Source organism: Staurois parvus, unplaced genomic scaffold, assembly GCF_062004578.1.
Source record: "Staurois parvus isolate SC_StPar_1 unplaced genomic scaffold, SC_StPar_1.0 ptg000003l, whole genome shotgun sequence".
Taxonomy (NCBI): domain Eukaryota; kingdom Metazoa; phylum Chordata; class Amphibia; order Anura; family Ranidae; genus Staurois; species Staurois parvus.
This window is the reverse complement of record NW_028317799.1, coordinates 475001-493129: the sequence shown is the minus strand read 5'-3', so window position 1 is coordinate 493129 and position 18129 is coordinate 475001. Positions and strand designations below refer to the sequence as shown.

The following is an 18129-nucleotide window of genomic DNA, read 5'->3' as shown; positions in this document are numbered from 1 at the left end:
CCCCTCACATTTGTGTCAATATTTGATTCTGTCTTTTCATGTGACAACACTGAAGAAATTACACTTTGCTACAATGTGACGTAGTCAGTGTACAGCTTGTATAACATGTAAATTTGCTGTCTCCTCAAAATAACTCACCACACCGCCATTAATGTCTAAACCACTGGCAACAAAAGTGAGTCCACCCCTAAGTGACAAAGTCCAAATTGGGCCCAATTAGCCATTTTGCCTCCAGGATGTCATGTGACTCGTTTGTGTTACAAGGTCTCAGGTGTGAATGGGGAGCAGGTGTGTTAAATTTGGTGTTATCACTCTCATTCTCTCATAGTGACATGGCACCTCATGGCAAAGGACTCTGAGGATCTGAAAAAAAGAATTGTTGCTCTACGTAAAGATGGCCTAGGCTATAAGAAGATTGCCAAGACCCTGAAACTGAGCTGCAGCACAGTGGCCAAGACCATACAGCGGTTTAACAGGACAGGTTCCACTCAGAACAGGCCTCGCCATGGTCGACCAGAGAAGTTGAGTGCACGTGCTCAGCATCATATCCAGAGGTTGTCTTTAGGAAATAGACGTATGAGTGCTGCCAGCATTGCTGCAGAGGTTGAAGGGGTGGGGGGGTCAGCCTGTCAGTGCTCAGACCATACGCCGAACACTGCATCAAATTGGTCTGCATGGCTGTCGTCCCAGAAGGAAGCCTCTTCTAAAGATGATGCACAAGAAAGCCACAAACACTTTGCTGAAGACAAGCAGACTAAGGACATGGATTACTGGAACCATGTCCTGTGGTCTGATGACACCAAGATAAACTGATTTGGTTCAGATGGTGTCAAGTGTGTGTGGTGGCAACCAGGTGAGAAGTACAAAGACAAGTGTGTCTTGTCTACAGTCAAGCATGGTGGTGGGAGTGTCATGGTCTGGGGCTGCATGAGTGCTGCCGGCACTGCGGAGCTACAGTTCATTGAGGGAACCATGAATGCCAACATGTACTGTGACATACTGAAGCAGAGCATGATCCCCTCCCTTAGGAGACTGGGCCGCAGAGCAGTATCCCAACATGATAACGACCCCAAACACACCTCCAAGATGACCACTGCCTTGCTAAAGAAGCTGAGGGTAAAGTTGATGGACTGGCCAAGCATGTCTCCAGACCTAAACCCTATTGAGCATCTGTGGGACATCCTCAAAAGGAAGGTGGAGGAGTGCAAGGTCTCTAACATCCACCAGCTCCGTGATGTCATCATGGAGGAGTGGAAGAGGACACCAGTGGCAACCTGTGAAGCTATGGTGAACTCCATGCCCAAGAGGGATAAGGCAGTGCTGGAAAATAATGGTGGCCACACAAAATATTGAAACTTTGGGCCCAATTTGGACATTTTCACTTAGGGGTGGACTCACTTTTGTTGCCAGCGGTTTAGACATTAATGGCTGTGTGTTGAGTTATTTTGAGGGGACAGCAAATTTACATGTTATACAAGCTATACACTGACTACGTCACATTGTAGCAAAGTGTCATTTCTTCAGTGTTGTCACATGAAAAGATGGGATAAAATATTTACAAAAATGTAAGGGATGGACTCACTTCTGGGAGATACTGTATGTTTTGCATTTACTTTCAGTTTAAATTATGCATACAATACTTGGTTGATCCTGACAGAAATTTACTGAGCCAAAAACTTCCTGTGCTGTGTTCCTGTGCTACACAAATATCAGTTAACTTTAGTCCCGGTCCTCACTGTGGATTTCAAAACACATCCCTCCCCATGTTGATGGAGATTAGGAGAGGGGAAAGTGTTCTGTAGTCCTAACACACATCTTATCCTAGGGAGACAACACTGCACTTCTGTTATACAATCGTGTTCCTTTGACAGGAATACATTTCCTGTCATAATGTTGTCACCCTGTGATAAAAAAAATGTATTACTAGCAGGATCACTAGGTGAAAATGAAGGAAAAAAAGGCTTGCCAGAGGAAAACTAGTGCAGTCACCATATCTTAGGACTAGTTAGATGCAACATGTTACCTTTTGTTTTGAGGTTTAAATGCACTTTAATGTGATTCTGAAGGAAAGATCTAAACTCTTTCCATTCATTAATTTCTATTAATTGAATGGGGGAGCTACATTTGGCCATACATCATGTAATTTTCTTTACTTCAACCATGGGTTGAAGGAAAGAAAATAGCTAATTTCCCCAATCAACATAGTTAGTCTTGATATGGGGATCCTGCCGTCAGTATACAATGATCACTGTGATTCAGTACAAGCTGATTGTAGTGAAGTCAATCGATAGGTCAACTTCAGTGCAACCAGCCCGCCCATAGATGGATCGAAATTTGGTCTGTTCCTGTTGAAGCGGCCCAATTTTGATCCGTCTATGGTCGGCTGAAGAGTTATCGGGGTCTGAGCTTTTATATCAAATTAGCCATGCAGAAGGGAACAGGTGTTAGGGATGAGTACTACCCTACAGATGCCTATTAACATTTGATGACAGCCACCTAACTGGAACTTTCCACAAAGCTGGTGACAGAAGAGAATAAAGGTTGGAAAGCTTACAGAACCTTACTGGTACACTATCAGGGGTTGTATAACATTCATATAACGGGCCTTTCCATATATACTTCAATAAATAAAAACAAATATTCAAGAAGTTAGATTTTGTATGTAAAAGATACAGTAACATACACAGATAAAATGGAATCTCTGGTTCTTGTAGGTGGCTCTGAACAAACTCCCTCACTGCTCCAACTGCAAGTAGAAAAAAGAAGGCAAGGACCATTAAAGGAGTAGAAAAAAAAAAAAACAGGGACAAAAAAAAAAAAAAAAGATAGAAAGTTAAAAATGCATACTGGTTTCTGTCACTTGGAAAAACCCCTGCAAGATGAATCGATCCGGGAAGACAACTCGAAGGACAACCTACAAAATGAAATAAATATAATAAACTAAACTGAAGTTAAAGTGGACTTTGTCACAAAAAAAAAAAAAAAAAACACTTCGCACCATTGCAACCCTCCCCTCCCACCACCACCAATTAAAATGCTAACTACTCTAATTGTTTATTTTTTAATTTTGTTTCACCCTCAATCCCACCCCTGTCCCCATGTGTACTACATCTGAAGAATCCTGGGGTATCCAAGTCACGTGTTTCAAGTATCATCATGGGCTCTGAGGAAGAGGCAAGTCTTCGAAACGTGTCAGCCTTTTGGATGTCTATACTCCCCATTACGGACTGTTACTCAGCGCGGTGTTGACCCAGCTGTTCTTTATGATGTGCCTTGACTATATTGTCATTTGTGAGTACAACACCTACTTTATTTCTTATTAAACATTTTTTATGGTAATGCACTAGGCCTGTGCGCCCTCTGTCTGTTCTTTCCTCATTCAGTATATTTGGATTTCCCCGGTCCATTTGAGGGCAGCAAGGTGTGCATGTTCCAGGACATTCCTTATGTGGTTGTAGCCTGCATCGAGTCCATCCCCAAGCACAGGAGCATTTGTGTTTGCGGTTTCAAGTATCATCACCTTCTTCACAGCAGCTGGAGGAGGAAAGACTTGGTGGCATGTTATCAGGGAAGGGACTGCAAGAACCCAGAAGAGACGGCTGGCTCCTAATGATGTCAGGAAGGAAGATGGTGGCTGGAGGCCCCAAGTGCAGCAGCAGAGCAGCAGATTGGTACACAACACAGCTGGATTTGCTGGGTGGGTGAGTATGCTTATTTTGAAAAACCCCAAAGAAAAAGGTAAGGGGGGGCGGGGGATCTTAAAAAAGACACACGGGGAAGAAGGGTAAAGTTCCTTTTTAAATTATACATATACTGAAGACATACCTCCAAATTACCCCTCACAAACCAAACCTTGACATATCCTAGCCAAATACACAACACCTCCCTGCCAGGGCTTCTTCAAACAAGCCTGTATTAGAACGGGTAGCTTGCACTACTTCTACGGTGGCTGGAGATTTTTTTGGAGATTTAAAAGACAGTATGCCTTCTGAGTGATGGACCGACCAACTAAACTGATTGTAGACCCAAAAGGTAAAAAAAAACAAAAAAAAAAAAAAAACAACAACTAGAGTGACTCTCTGCTGCAAATTTACTACTGATTAATCAGGATGGGCAGCATTACTGATAGCACCACATATCATTTACATGCATGATTTGCAAATACAAAATACATTCCGTATAACGGGGTATTCCCATAAGAATACCAGATATCCTATATCAAGTGAACCTAAAAGGCAAATAGTTATAGAAATGGTAGTGGCGCACCGAAATGAAAATTTTGGTGCCGAAAATGAAAATTCAAAATGCACTTGGCCAATAACCGAAACACGCAGTTTTTAAAACTTTATATATATTTTTTGGAAAAAAATACACTTTGATTAAAAAAAAAAAAACAATATATACCCCAATTTTTTTTGTAAAATATGAAAGAGGATGTTATGGCAAGTAAATAGATACCCAACATGTCACACTTTAAAACTGCGCACGCTCGTGGAATGGCGTGAAACTACGCTACTTAAAAATCTCCATGGGCGAAGCTTTAAAAATTTCTACAGGTTAGCAGTGTACAGTTACAGAGGAGGTCTAGTGCGAGAATTATTGCTCTTGCTCAGACGTTCGTGGCGATATCGCACATGTGTGGTTTGAAAACCGTTTACATATGTGGGCATGGCCTACGCATGCGTTCACCACTGCAGGGGGATGAGGGCACTTTAAACTTTTTTTTTTAATTTATTTAATATTTTTTGTTCGTTTTTTTTGCACTGTCCCTTTAAAAAAAATGTAATCACTTTTATTCTTATCACAAGAAATGCATGCATCCCTTGTGATAGAAATAATCTGTGACAGGTCCTCTGTATGGAGAGATATGAGGTCAATAAGACCCCAAATTTCTCTTCTACAATGTACAGCATTGGATCAAAAAAAAAAGCATTGATCTAGTGCTTTAATAAAAATGGCCGGAACCGGAAGTAACATCACTCCGGTCCTCCAAAGGCGTGAGTGAGATGAGTGGAGGCCATCTTTCCTTCACTAATCTCTATGCCCAGCGCCGGGATCGTTCGATGGTTTCTCAGGTAAGGCTGAGAACTACCGAGCGGCGGCCAGTGGAGGCAGCGAGGTTTTTTCGGCACCTGTATCAGTGCTTTTTTTCATATTGGCCGACTGAACGGGGTGTTTTCAGCCAAAACGTTTCGGCCACCGAAATTTCGGTGCATCCCTAATAAATAGTTGTAAAACATATAGGTAAAATGTCCTACCTCCCAAAATATAGATCATGTTCAGACAGTCTTTGTTTGTGTCACACCAATACAAACAAAAAATAAAAAAACATGAGAATGCCTAAACATTTGTAATTGCAATTTTTCTGGGCGAAGTGGTGCATTATCAGACAGAAATGCAGGGCCGATTTTTGGCCATGACTGTAAGAAACACAGATCAACGTTCATGTATGTCAGCACACCACGAATCACCAGGGTCATCTATGGAAGAATGATATCACAAATGTGCAACGTTTCAGAGCCATGCAGGATCCCTTCCTCAGGTATGCAGAGACACAAGGATATATTTAGTGCTATCTACCAATCAAAACACAAGAAAAATGGTGGTACCCTCCCCCAATGTTGAATGACTTCACAATCCCACAATAAACAATATAACAAACATAGTCAGCAAATACTTTCAAAACATATAGTAAAAATGCTCCTTACGGGATCTACATCCTTCATGCCTGTCAACTTTAATGGCCAATCCCCCTGTACAAGACTGGCAGCACAGGTAATTACATACAAAGAGAAAGAGAACCAATTGGGCACTCTTACCAGTCTTGCAGCTAGTGGGGTCCAGCGTTGCCATTGTTAGGCAACCAAACCTCCTGCCGATTGAAAAACAGCTCTGCCGGCCAAGCATGGTCGGCTACTGCTAGACAACAGGAGGACGCTGGTTGGTGGGGGCTGCCAACGCCATGGAAAACAATGAAGTCAGGACGTCCCTCTGCAGCAGCTGTCAACTCCTCACTGCCTGTGATTGACAGCAGCAGGAGCCTCATGTGTCTCAGCCACTTAGGAGGGAGTGACCCGGGAGAGCCGCTGCTCTCATGCACATCGCTGGGTCACGATCAGGCTCAGGTAATTATTAGGGGGGCTGAGAGGGAAGCTGCATACAGTTTTTCACCTTTATACATAGAATGCATGACAGTAAAAACCTTGAGCCTTTATTTATTTTTCTCAGGTACTTCTATAGCGCCGACAATTTACGCAGTGCTTTACATATAAATTGCACATTGACATCAGTCCTTAACCCTCAAGGGGCGTACAGTCTAAGGTCCCTAACTTACATTCATTCATACACATAATAGGGTGAATTTAGACAGGATCCAATTAACATACCAGCATGTCTTTGGAGTGTCGGAGGAAACCGGAGTACCTGGAGGAAACCCACGCAGGCACAGGGAGAACATGCAAACTCCAGTCAGGTGGGTGCCATGGTTGGGATTAGAACCAACGACCCTAGTACTGCCAGGCGGAAGTGCTACAACCACTTTAACTAAAATTCTGCTTCTGGGGGACATTTTGTGCAAATACACGTCTAAAAGTTTGTATACGCATATTTATTAATGCAAAAGATACATTCTGTGATTGAAAACAGCAGAAGGAAACACAACTAGAATTTTAAGTATTTAAACACATTTAATTGCAAGCATTTTACTAATCAGGTGTGATCAGTAAAATTCTTACTGCCGTGTATATGTAGCCTTAATGATTTTAAACATGCTTGGGCCAAACATAGGTCCATCTTCAGACAAAAATCCTGAAAAAAAAAAGGGCAGGCTCAACAAACCACTTGGCCTTTATTCCTGGCATCACTGCTCTTTGTTGCTATGTAATGACAGATTTTGGGCATTTGTAGAAGCAGCATTTTCCACAACTTTAATTAAAAGAAACTCTATCACTTTGCCCATTCAGTGCAAAATGGCAGTGTCTGCTGAAAGTAAACCCATCCAGCAATTCATACTCTCCCATCTGTTCCCCTTCACCAACTCCCTACTCAGTTTAGGCCTTTCTCCTGCTGCTCTAAGGGTTCTTGGGTAAAGGGAAGAATATGAACTCTCCTATGTGGCAATTCTTGGACACAATGGGCAATTGCCAGACCAGAACATTGCCCATGGAGGAGGCAAGGCTCGGACACCATCCAGGCCAGAACATTGTCCATGGAGGAGGAAAGGCTCGCACACCATCCTGGCCAGAACGTTGTCCATGGAGGAGGAAAGGATCGGACACCATCCAGGCCAGAACATTGTCCATGGAGGAGGAAAGCTCGGACACCATCCTGGCCAGAACTTTGTCCATGGAGGAGGCAAGGCTCGGACACCATCCAGGCCAGAACATTGTCCATGGAGGAGGCAAGGATCGGACACCATCCAGGCCAGAACATTGTCCATGGAGGAGGAAAGGCTCGGACACCATCCTGGCCAGAACTTTGTCCATGGAGGAGGCAAGGCTCGGACACCATCCAGGCCAGAACATTGTCCATGGAGGAGGCAAGGCTCGGACACCATCCTGGCTAAAACATTGTCCATGGAGGAGGCAAGGCTCGGACACCATCCAGGCCAGAACATTGTCCATGGAGGAGGCAAGGCTAGGACACCATCCAGGCCAGAACATTGTCCATGGAGGAGGCAAGGCTCGGACACCATCCAGGCCAGAACATTGTCCATGGAGGAGGCAAGGCTCGGACACCATCCAGGCCAGAACATTGTCCATGGAGGAGGCAAGGCTCGGACACCATCCAGGCCAGAACATTGTCCATGGAGGAGGCAAGGCTCGGACACCATCCTGGCCAGAACATTGTCCATGGAGGAGGCAAGGCTCGGACACCATCCAGGCCAGAACATTGTCCATGGAGGAGGCAAGGCTAGGACACCATCCAGGCCAGAACATTGTCCATGGAGGAGGCAAGGCTCAGACACCATCCAGGCCAGAACATTGTCCATGGAGAAGGCAAAGCTCGGACTCCATCCAGGCCAGAACATTGTCCATGGAGGAGGCAAAGCTCGGACTCCATCCAGGCCAGAACTTTGTCCATGGAGGAGGCAAGGCTCGGACAACATCCAGGCCAGAACATTGTCCATGGAGAAGGCAAGGCTCGGACACCATCCAGGCCAGAACATTGTCCATGGAGGAGGCAAGGCTCGGACACCATCCAATGCCAGATGAACTGTTGCACAAGCAGAGCATCTATGCTCTGCTGGAGGTTGGTGGCAGGGGTGGACTGACAACTCATGGGGCCCCCGGGCAATAGGTGATCATGGGGCCCGTGTCCTTGCCCAAACTCAAAAAAGCCTATGAAAAAGGTACCAGGGGCATCTCATGGGGCCCCCTACTGACCCCAGGTCCTCGGGCAGTGCCCAAGTTTCCAAATGGTCAGTCCACCCCTGGTTGGTGGACTATCAAAAGGCACTGTCACTTTACCCTGGATAGGCAAAGTGACAGTTTCTCTTTAAATAGGAGATCAGCTTTAAGACTGTCTTGAAATCCTGATTCGATTACAACAAAGATATATCTACGAGTTTTGACAAGGATAAAATGACAATTGACAGCATAAAATGAAAAAAAAAATCCCCAGAGCTGCAAACTATAAAGATGTAATTGGTTTCACATTGCCCAGAGACTTTTATTCAGCGCAAATAATCAACTCGCTTACATAAGAGTCATAAATCTGACAGAAGCAACCAAGCACAAAATGATATAAAGCTTCCAAAGAGCTTTTATTTGCTGTTTGGTAAACCTTCTATTTCAGTAGCTTTGGTACTAATGCTCCCATCATTGACCAGGCTGAACACACTGCTGAAAATAGGTAATCAATACACAATACATCTACCAAAAAGATAACAGATGACTTCTTCTTTCCTACTGACTCCAGTGAGAGAACAAGCTTCCTGACACAATGCATCATCCTTACCTTTCCTTTACTACATAAGGAGTCAGTAACCTGGAACAAGTGTCAGGACACCCAACATGCACACATTTCTTCAAGTTCATAGACTCCAGAGATAGCAATGGAAGGATGAGAGTGACAGCCGCAAGCATGCATCTTTAAAGGATAAGTTCACCTTTAGAAACGTAAAAATTCCACCCGTTTTTAGGGAGGAACATGTAACACGTTATAGCATCTGCCCCCGGCACCCTGGATCCCACCTATCTGTGACAGCGGGCAGGGGGATCTCCTCCCCGCACCCGCTGTCACAATATAAAAATATTGCGGCTGTGCAGGGCTCCACCCACACAGCCGTGTCATTTATTCACAGTTTCCTGTGAAGGAATAGCCTACAAGTACTGCGGCTGATGGCTTATAGTTCTCAATAAACTACGAGGGCACTGATGAACATTCTGGAAGTTCATTGATTCATTCTGCACATCAAAAACTGTCTGGCTCTATTGGAGGTGTGGGCAGACAGCCATCCTGAGAGTCTGCAGAAGCCTGGTATTGCACCCATGATCTGATTGTGGGTGCAATACTCTGCAGGCTCCTTAAAAAAAAACAAAAAAACAATAAAAGCACACTTTTTTACCTGTAAAAAAAATGTGCATTTTTTTTTTCAATAGGTGGACTCCTTTAAAGTGGACCTGAGCTCAAAAACTGAAGATCTGCTGTCTTATAGGGAATATCTAGACAGGTTAACTGTACCTAAGTACCCCACAAGACCCTTTTTGGGCCTTGAGCTTTATAACTGTTTATCTTCATCGTGAAATCATCCAAGGAACTGTTGCCTCTGAGTACTAGTTTCATGAGATTTAGTGATGTCACTACTGTGCTGTTCACAGTTCTCTTTGATGGAGAGGAAGCTGGACCTGAGAACATGCAGTGCAAGAATCTGCCTGCTTCTGCTTCATCCATTCTCTGAATCTGTTTCCTTCAATTCTTCTCCTGCTTCTTGAATATCCACACACAAGTCATCATATCAGAGACATCATGTGAAAGCAAAGCCCTGCCTCTACCAAGATGGCTGCATTCACACAGAGACATAGTGCTGGAATAAGTCAGTAATGGGGTAAATATTAGCTGCAGGGAGCCTACAGGCCATACTGGGGACTAGTCCTATGCCTTCGGCTTGCTTTTTTTTGAGCAAAGCTTCCACAGTACAGGCAGTGGTGTATTTAGGTTTTGTGCTGCCCTAGGCAACACAAAAATCGTCTGCTCCCATAGACACTGAACAACACCACCACTCCTTCCCCCTCCTGCAGAGAGAGCATGACATTGACCAACAACAACCATGCCCTCCACCTGAGAGAGCATTCCACTACTCCTGGCGATAGAGAGAAACACTCATCTGCAAAGCTCTAGGCATTCCTGGGAATGAGAGTCAGGCTCTATATACACCATCAAGCAGCCTCTCTTGGCTCCTACCTGGTTCCCATGGCTTGCGTATACCTTCTTCTGGGGGGGAGGTGCTGCCCCCCTGAAAAATGCCGCCCAAGGCAAGTGCCATGTTTGCCTTGTGGTAAATACGTCCCTGAGTACAGGTCCTCTTTAAAATGAAGTCCTGGATTTCTAGCCTGACCAGTTTCTTTAAATAAAAACAAAATCACTGGCAGAAAGAGATCCCATATGATCTTGTCCTAAAAGGAGGTTTTGGGGTAAGTAAACACAGCTTAAAGCAATACAAGAGGAGCTAAAAAAACTGCAGGGAGTAGAAAAGAGACAACAGAATGTATACAGCAATTTGTCCAAGCAACATGACCAGCACATTCACACAAAAAAAAACAAGCTCTGCGACAAGAATATCTCCATCGAGGCCAACATGTGGTGCTGACATACCTTCCAGCCTTTATCATTACCCATAAATATTTTTTATAGTACAGAACCCAGCATGCCATCAGAAAGATGTCTTGAAGCTGATTTAGCAGCAGAAGCACAAAACACAGAATTGTTTCCAATTAAAGACCGCAAGAATTACCTTGAGATGTGGACCGCACAGGCCCCTTCCTTCTAACAGCCTCTTCTTGGACTGATCTCCTAAAATAACCCTACTCTTTGTGACATGATGTTTTTCCCTATTTAGCAGTAAAGACGCCGGTAACAGCCGCAATTATGGGAAACAGAACGTAAATACAAAAGGTTCCAGCAAGGCAAGATCAAAGTGGGGTTTTGTACTGGAAAGAGTCATTTCTCAGGATTAAAGCCCCGCTTTGATATCTCCAGAATCAGAATGCTGTGTGCCTGATCATGTGGCAATCTTCCACCGTACTCAGCACTGTAGGAGAGCAAAGTATAAAGAGTACCACCATTCTAGAACCCTAGTAGAGAACTCTCTGACTCATCAATGTAAGGGTGTGGGTGCCAACCTCAACAAGGTAAATCAAAAAAAGGGGGGCAGCTGTGACAGGTACAGACTGCTGTAGAAGGTAATTAATACCCAGGATCAGGGGCGTCCCTAGGATTGGGGTCACCCAGTGCGATAACAGTTGGTGACACCCCCCCGACGATCCCCGCAAAATGGATCGTATCTGCGGATTGAGCATAATGGATCGGAATCTGATCCATTATGCTCAATCCGCAGATCCGATCCATCCTGCGGGGATAATCAGCATGCAACCTATACGGGTGACACCGGACCCGCTCCACGAAAAGGTAAGTTGAGATAAGGTAAGATCGGATCCATCCTGCGGGGATCGTCGGCTTGCTTTACAACTTACCTTTTTGTGGAGCGGGTTCGGTGTCACCCCCGTATAGGTTGCATGCGGACGATCCCCGCAGGATGGATCAGATCTGTGGACTGAGCATAATGGATCGGAGTCCAATCCATTATGCTCCCCAATACGCAGATCTGATCCATCCATATACTCTGAATAAAAAGTTGTTTTTTTTAGCAGTAATAATTTAAAAAAAACACACTGGCCTTATTGGCACCTTTTTTTTCTCAAATCGACAAAATGCCGGTAATCCAATTTTCGGCCGATAATGTGTTTGCAGACGATATATTGGTGCATCACGAATGTATTTAGATTATTTAACGTGGTTGTATAGGCTTCTGTTTTGCACAGGGCAGCCGTGTCCTCCTCTTCCCATCCCTGTACACTCCTCCCTTCTTGCGGAGTGCCTCCATATTAAGCCACTTTCTATGAACGCACTGATACGTGCTTAGTTCCAAGCTCTGTGTGCCCATTGCTGTCTTAGAGCCAATGAGGAGGGAGAGAGCCGAGAGAGCCACTGCTCATGGCTGGATCAAGATTGACTCATGTAAATATACGGGGAGTCTGGGGAGAAGCTGCACATAGAAGGTTTTTTACCCTAATGCAGAGAATGCATTAAAGTGGTTGTAAACTTCAGACATGAAATATAAACAACGCATATCCCTCTAAAGTGTGTACTCAGAGCTCTTCTTACAGTGTGTAATTTCAGCTCTCCACCCCATGTTTTCTGACAGATCAGACAAGCTTTATAAATTCAGCATTTTGAACAGATGTATATAAGAGATTGCTACAGACAGACAGGTACAACTTATGTAGGAGGATTTGTTTCATCTCTGTGCATCACCGGAGGCCAGTCACTTCACTAGGTATATGTAAAGTTTACAACCACTTTTATGTGATTGTAAAGGCTCTTGTTTTCTTCTAAAATTACAAACATGTAATACTTAACTGCTCCTGACCATCCTTTTGGACAGAGCAGCCTAGTCCTCCTTTTCTCGGGTCCCCCGACGACGACGCCTGCCCAGTGCCTCCATATTAAGCTGCTTGCTATGGGTGCACTTCTGCACCCTCTGTCTTGAACCGGCACTGTGTGCCCATTGAAACACACAGCGCAGCTCGGCTTCAAACCCCCCCCCCCACTTCCACACTGACTGTAATTGACAGCAACAGGAGCCAATGGCTCTCTCTGCTGTCTGTAAGCCAAGGAGGACGGAGAGAGCGATCAAGAGCCACTGCTCATCGCTGGATTAAGCCCAAGTATAAGGGGTGGGTTGCACACAGAAAGTGTTTTACCCTAATGCACAAAATGTATTAACAGGTAAAAAAAAAATCTTCAGGCTTTAGAACCACTTCACTGAAAGTTCAGTTGGGGGTTTAAAGTGGAGCTAAAAGGCTTGTTATTGCAAAAGAGACATGCAATGTCTTTTCTGCAATAAAAGACAGCCACCTGCCTGCCCACAGTCTTCTTTGGAATGTACACTGAGCTCAGTTTACATTCGGGATCAGTGCTCATGTGCCGGGAGTGACTTTATCCCATGCTGGTCAATGAGAATTGCTGCAGCCTGACCCCTGGGAGAAGCTGGGCAGAAAATGCTGGTGCCAGCGATGGACATCAGACCATTAACAAGTTTAGCTCTGCTTTAAGTCATTTACCCCAAACAAGCAGGTAGATCAGAAGTTGTAAATTCACTCTAATTCCAATCACCATGCTTGCTTTGTTTCAGAGACTCAAACAAGAATGCAAAGTAGCATTTCACTGCCCGTCAGAATATGGTATTGTCACTTATTTTACCGTAGAGAATAGAGGAGAGGGAGGTACGCCAGACTAAGTGTAGTAAGGAGGTAAGAGGTCTCATGAAAGGCTGTTTGCCTTGAAACGAGTCACAGCCCATTCCTACAGCTCCACGCTACGTCATGACGTCACTTCCACTGGGCGGACATCTTGGCTGCGCTCCAAGCTGGCTCTGATACGTGACCAAACCCACGCTGGTGTGAGAGGCCAGGAACACCTGTCCAGAGCCCGGTTCCTCCCCTGAACCGTGACTCCCTGGACACTCATCTGCCCTCCTCGCTCCTCCATTGGGACCCGCTAAGGAGCACCAGCCACTTTGTGAGCCTTGGTCCCTGGTACCATCCGCTCCAGATGTCCAGCCCTATTATTACTTGATGCCTGATATACACCCACATCTTGTGAGTTTTTAAATCTTGTGTGCAATAAACTGTTACCTCCTTACTACACTTAGTCTGGCGCACCCTCTCTCTCTATTCTCTCCACACAGAGTTCCGGTTTACTCTAGAGAGTGCAGCCTCACGACGGTGTTTACGTTGCAGCTATATTTTTTTAACCCCCCTCCTGCCCAGAACTACCTGAGTTACAAGACCCCTCCACCTTCAGAACTATTTAAGCTGCATAACCCTTACTGAACCACCATATACTCGATTTACTCCTATTCCCCCCTTCTCTCCTCCCCCCTAGTCTCGCAGAGAAGTCCCCATGTCCTCCTATAACTGAACTACCTCCATCTCCTTAAAGACTTTTATGAATTGCATACCCACTACTACCTCCCCTGCGCCAATACACACTTCTGTCTCACTTATTTTACCATATCCAAAGCACTGCTGCTTCCAGCTGCTAATCTAAGGGAGTTGGAGTCAGATCTGGTGATGTCATTACTGTGCTGCTCATTGTTCTCCTTGCTGGAGTCTCTGACATGAGAAAGCAAAGCCCTGCCACCAAGATGGCAGCCTTCATACAGTGACACATTGCAGAACAGAACGTGATAAATCAGTAAAGGGAAAAAGATGAGCTGCAGAGTGACTACAAACAATAATGGTTATTAGTCCTTTGTCTTCTCTGCCTGACTTTTTTTTTTTTGAGTAGTTCCTCTTTAAGCACTACAGAAAATGTTGGCACTATACACAAGTAAAATAAACAATATTGATAAATCCCTCACACTGTCCATAAGCAGAAAGGTTGGCTCTGTGAAAGCCGCACAGTTTTGTCAAGTCATTGCCGATTTGGCAAATATTTGAAACCCGCTGCTTCATGTGTCTTTCCTTGTACCCTGGACGGAGCTCAGAGAGGCTGAAGGGAAGGTGAAAGAAGCGCTCACTGTAATGACACATATGTTCTGTTTACACGGGCCGCTGCTGAAAAGCACAGGTCACACACAAGTATTCCAAATGGAAAATGGCAGACCTAAATCTGTTTCCTTTCTATAAACAGAGACTGCTTATTGATACAGGGATCAATAATCCCCAGGGTAATTACATCTTCTTAGTCATTTCCCCTAAAGGGGGAAAGAATTAGGAAACTCCTGTTTTTGCTTTTAAAGCTGAACTCTAGGCAAACGGCTAAATACACATGAAATTCCCTGGTGAGCTCAGTACCACGGAAAGGCCAGGACGACCACAGAAGAATGCTGTGGTGGATGATCGTGCAACTCTTTCCATGGTTAAGAAAGAACCCTTCACAACAGCTAGCCAAGTCAAAAACACTTTCCGCAAAGTCGTGGTATCATTGTCAATGTCTACAATCAATAGAACACTTTATAAACACTTTGTAAATACAGAGGATTTACCTCAAGGTGCGAACCAATGGCAAGCCTCAAGAATAGAAAGGCCAGATTGGACATTGCCAGAAGCAGGGGCGGACAGACAACTCGTGGGGCCCCCGGGCAATAGGGGATCATGGGGCCCCTGTGTCCTCGCCCACACTCTAACCACACCCAAAACAGCCTATGAAAAGTACATGGGGCATCTCAGTGACCATTGGGGAACTCAGGCACTGCCCAAGGGCCTGGGGTCAGTAGGGGGCCCCATGACATGCCCTTGGTACCTTTTTCATAGGCTTGAGTTTGGGCAAGGACACAGGGGCCCCATGATTCCCTATTGCCCAGGGGCCCCATGAGTTGTCAGTCCGCCCCTGTTCACAATACTTCGATTATACCATTAGTGCACTTCAGTGCGATGATTCCATGTATTAATATGTCACCATAGCACCAATCAGAGCGCTTCACTGCATTTATCTATTTTGTCGATTTAATTTTTTAGTCACTCCGTGTACGTTTATTATTTGTATTTAATTATTTTGGGTACGTTTAACATACTGCTCCCTTTCCATTAGCGCTGCACTTATTTACACAACAGTTATGGTTTGCTCTAGTAAAAGCACTGGATGTATTCCTGTTTAAATTTTGTGAGAGAAAGGGCAGTTCATGCAAGGAAACCCTTAGATGCTTTCATCTGAAGCAATCATGCATGAAAGGGTAATAAAGAAATTTCACTGAGTTGATGTGAGTGACTGGTGGGCTGCTATAGAAAATGCCTACAAGAAGTGATTTCTGCTAACGGGGGTGTGACAGGAGTGACTTTGGGTGGGGGGCCCATGGAACCCAGCTCACTTTGGAGAGTTGGGGAGACCCCTGTCTCAGCTCCTCATATCCATCTTATGTGTAAATCACCCTGTGCCTGTTAGGGGTACAGGGTGATCTGTCCTAATATTGGGGTGGGGGGGTTGTTGATTGTTTGGTGTTATGTGGTTGCATCCCATTGTTCTATGGTGCGTCTGGTTTGGGAGCAAACTATTATGGGATGTATGTGTATTGGCTTAGTGTGTGTGTGTGTGTGGGGGTGTCTCCAGCAGCCCTTCTTCCTGATGGGACTGTCTGCTGGTGCGAAGTTTGAATACCTGTGTGTATCTTGTTACTAAATGTAGATTGCCCCACCCTGTGTCATTATGCAGGGAGGGGGGATTGCCCCCTGAGTGTATATGCCTTGTATCTGTGTTCAAATAAACTAGTCTACCTCTGGCTTACTTCAAGACTTATGTCGTCTGGATCTTGGGGTAACAATAGCCAGAGTCACTGGTCTCGTGTTCCAGAGCCTGAGAAGCAGCTTTTTGACGGAGATACCCGGTCGTGGGTGTCTGGGGTCTGTTACAGGGGGCAATACCAGTATTTGACTCCAAGGGTGCACTTACTTCTTCCCCACAGTATCCATTACACCTATTGATATTTTTGTTAAATATTTAAAAATATTCTTCTGTCCTTATTCAAGTATCTACAAGCACAGTCTGAATTAAAACCTAATTTTTTTCCTGTTTAAATATGCTGAAAGAGTCAGCAATTTTCACAAGTTACATTTTTTACATGACTGTCGTTAGGACAGATTAAAACAAGATCAGCATGCAAGGGAATGATGGGTACAGAAGATATGGAGACGGAAAGGAATGGCTCATAAGCCAAAGCATACCACAACATCTGTGAAGCATGGTGGAGGCAGTATTATGGTATGGCCAAGTATTGCTGCCAATGGAACTGGGTCACTAGCGTTTATTGATATTACTGCTGACATAAGCAGCAGGATGAATTCTGAAGTGTATAGGGCTCTGGTTATAGTGCAAAACTGATAGGATGCTGCTTCACAGTACAAATGAACAATGACCTAAAACATTCTGTGAACGCATTCCAAGAAATTGTGAAGGCAAAGAAGTTATTAATTACCTAACGGCCAAAGCAGTCACCTGACCTCATCCCAATGGAACATGCAATTTACTCACTGAAAGCAAAATTGAAGGCAGAGAGACCAACAAACAGCCAGCTTCTGAAGACAGCTGCAGTAAAGGCCTGGCAAAGCACCAGGGAGAAAAACACAGCTTTTAGTGATGTCAGCTTTCAGGAAGTCATTTATTTTTAACAGAGCCTTAAATCATTATATGTATGATTATATTAGTTGTCCAATTAATTATTAGCCCTTAAAAAATGGGGAGACTGTGTATACAACCGACTAATTCCTAAACAGCAAATTCAAACAAAACCTGACTGATTAACCTCCTTAGCGGTATTCCCGAGTGTAGCTCGGGGTAAAATTTGAGTACCAAGAGCGGTAACCCTGAGCTACACTCGGGCTTACCATGCGGCGCTGCTCTGGGGGTCCCTGCAGCACTTACCTTGTCCTTCGCTCCTACGATGTGTCCCCTGCAGCATCCCCGGCCATCTCCTCCGGTCGATGCCGGCATCCGGCTTCCGTGTTCCGGTCCCTGTGACGTCGGGACGTACGGGCGCCGGAACCAGCAGGAAATTTGAAACTTTTAAAAAATGTCATTTTTGCTGTCATTGCTATTTCAATGCATTTCACATACATTTTGTCCCTACTGCTTTGTCCGGCGCCCTGCCTGCATTTTGACTGTTCTTTCTGCCTGGAAACTTAGAAAAGTCCATGGCGTCCAAAAAGCGTCCCTTTACGTCAAAAGCGGTTTTAGAACAGCGATAGTATATCAGAACCACTTGCAGAATTGAGTGATAATGATTCGTGGGGAAATTCCTCATCAGACACTGAAAACGATTTTGCGACTTTGCTCAGCGATGTGCGAATTTGCCTCTGTATTTCAAATTTAAGTGTTTTTGGTTTGATTATATTATTGAATTAAATTTATTAT

The 18129-nt window shown here is 44.7% G+C and overlaps 2 protein-coding genes across 3 annotated transcripts in view; one reads left to right on the top strand and one right to left on the bottom strand.

Moving 5' to 3' along the window:
- Nucleotides 1-3343, top strand: part of CENPX (centromere protein X) — an 81019-nt gene extending 77676 nt beyond the window's left edge. The window contains exon 7 of the transcript XR_016311678.1: nt 2715-3343. The gene's annotated coding sequence lies outside the window, so the exon portion shown is untranslated. The remainder of the gene's footprint in view (nt 1-2714) is intronic.
- Nucleotides 1-18129, bottom strand: part of ASPSCR1 (ASPSCR1 tether for SLC2A4, UBX domain containing) — a 95967-nt gene that overhangs the window by 41940 nt on the left and 35898 nt on the right. For both annotated transcript variants that reach the window (XM_089669847.1, XM_089669838.1), the window contains 2 exons: nt 2848-2914; nt 2684-2746 (listed from right to left, as the gene is read on the bottom strand). In XM_089669847.1, the coding sequence (XP_089525973.1) occupies nt 2684-2746; nt 2848-2914 (130 nt within the window). The remainder of the gene's footprint in view (nt 1-2683; nt 2747-2847; nt 2915-18129) is intronic.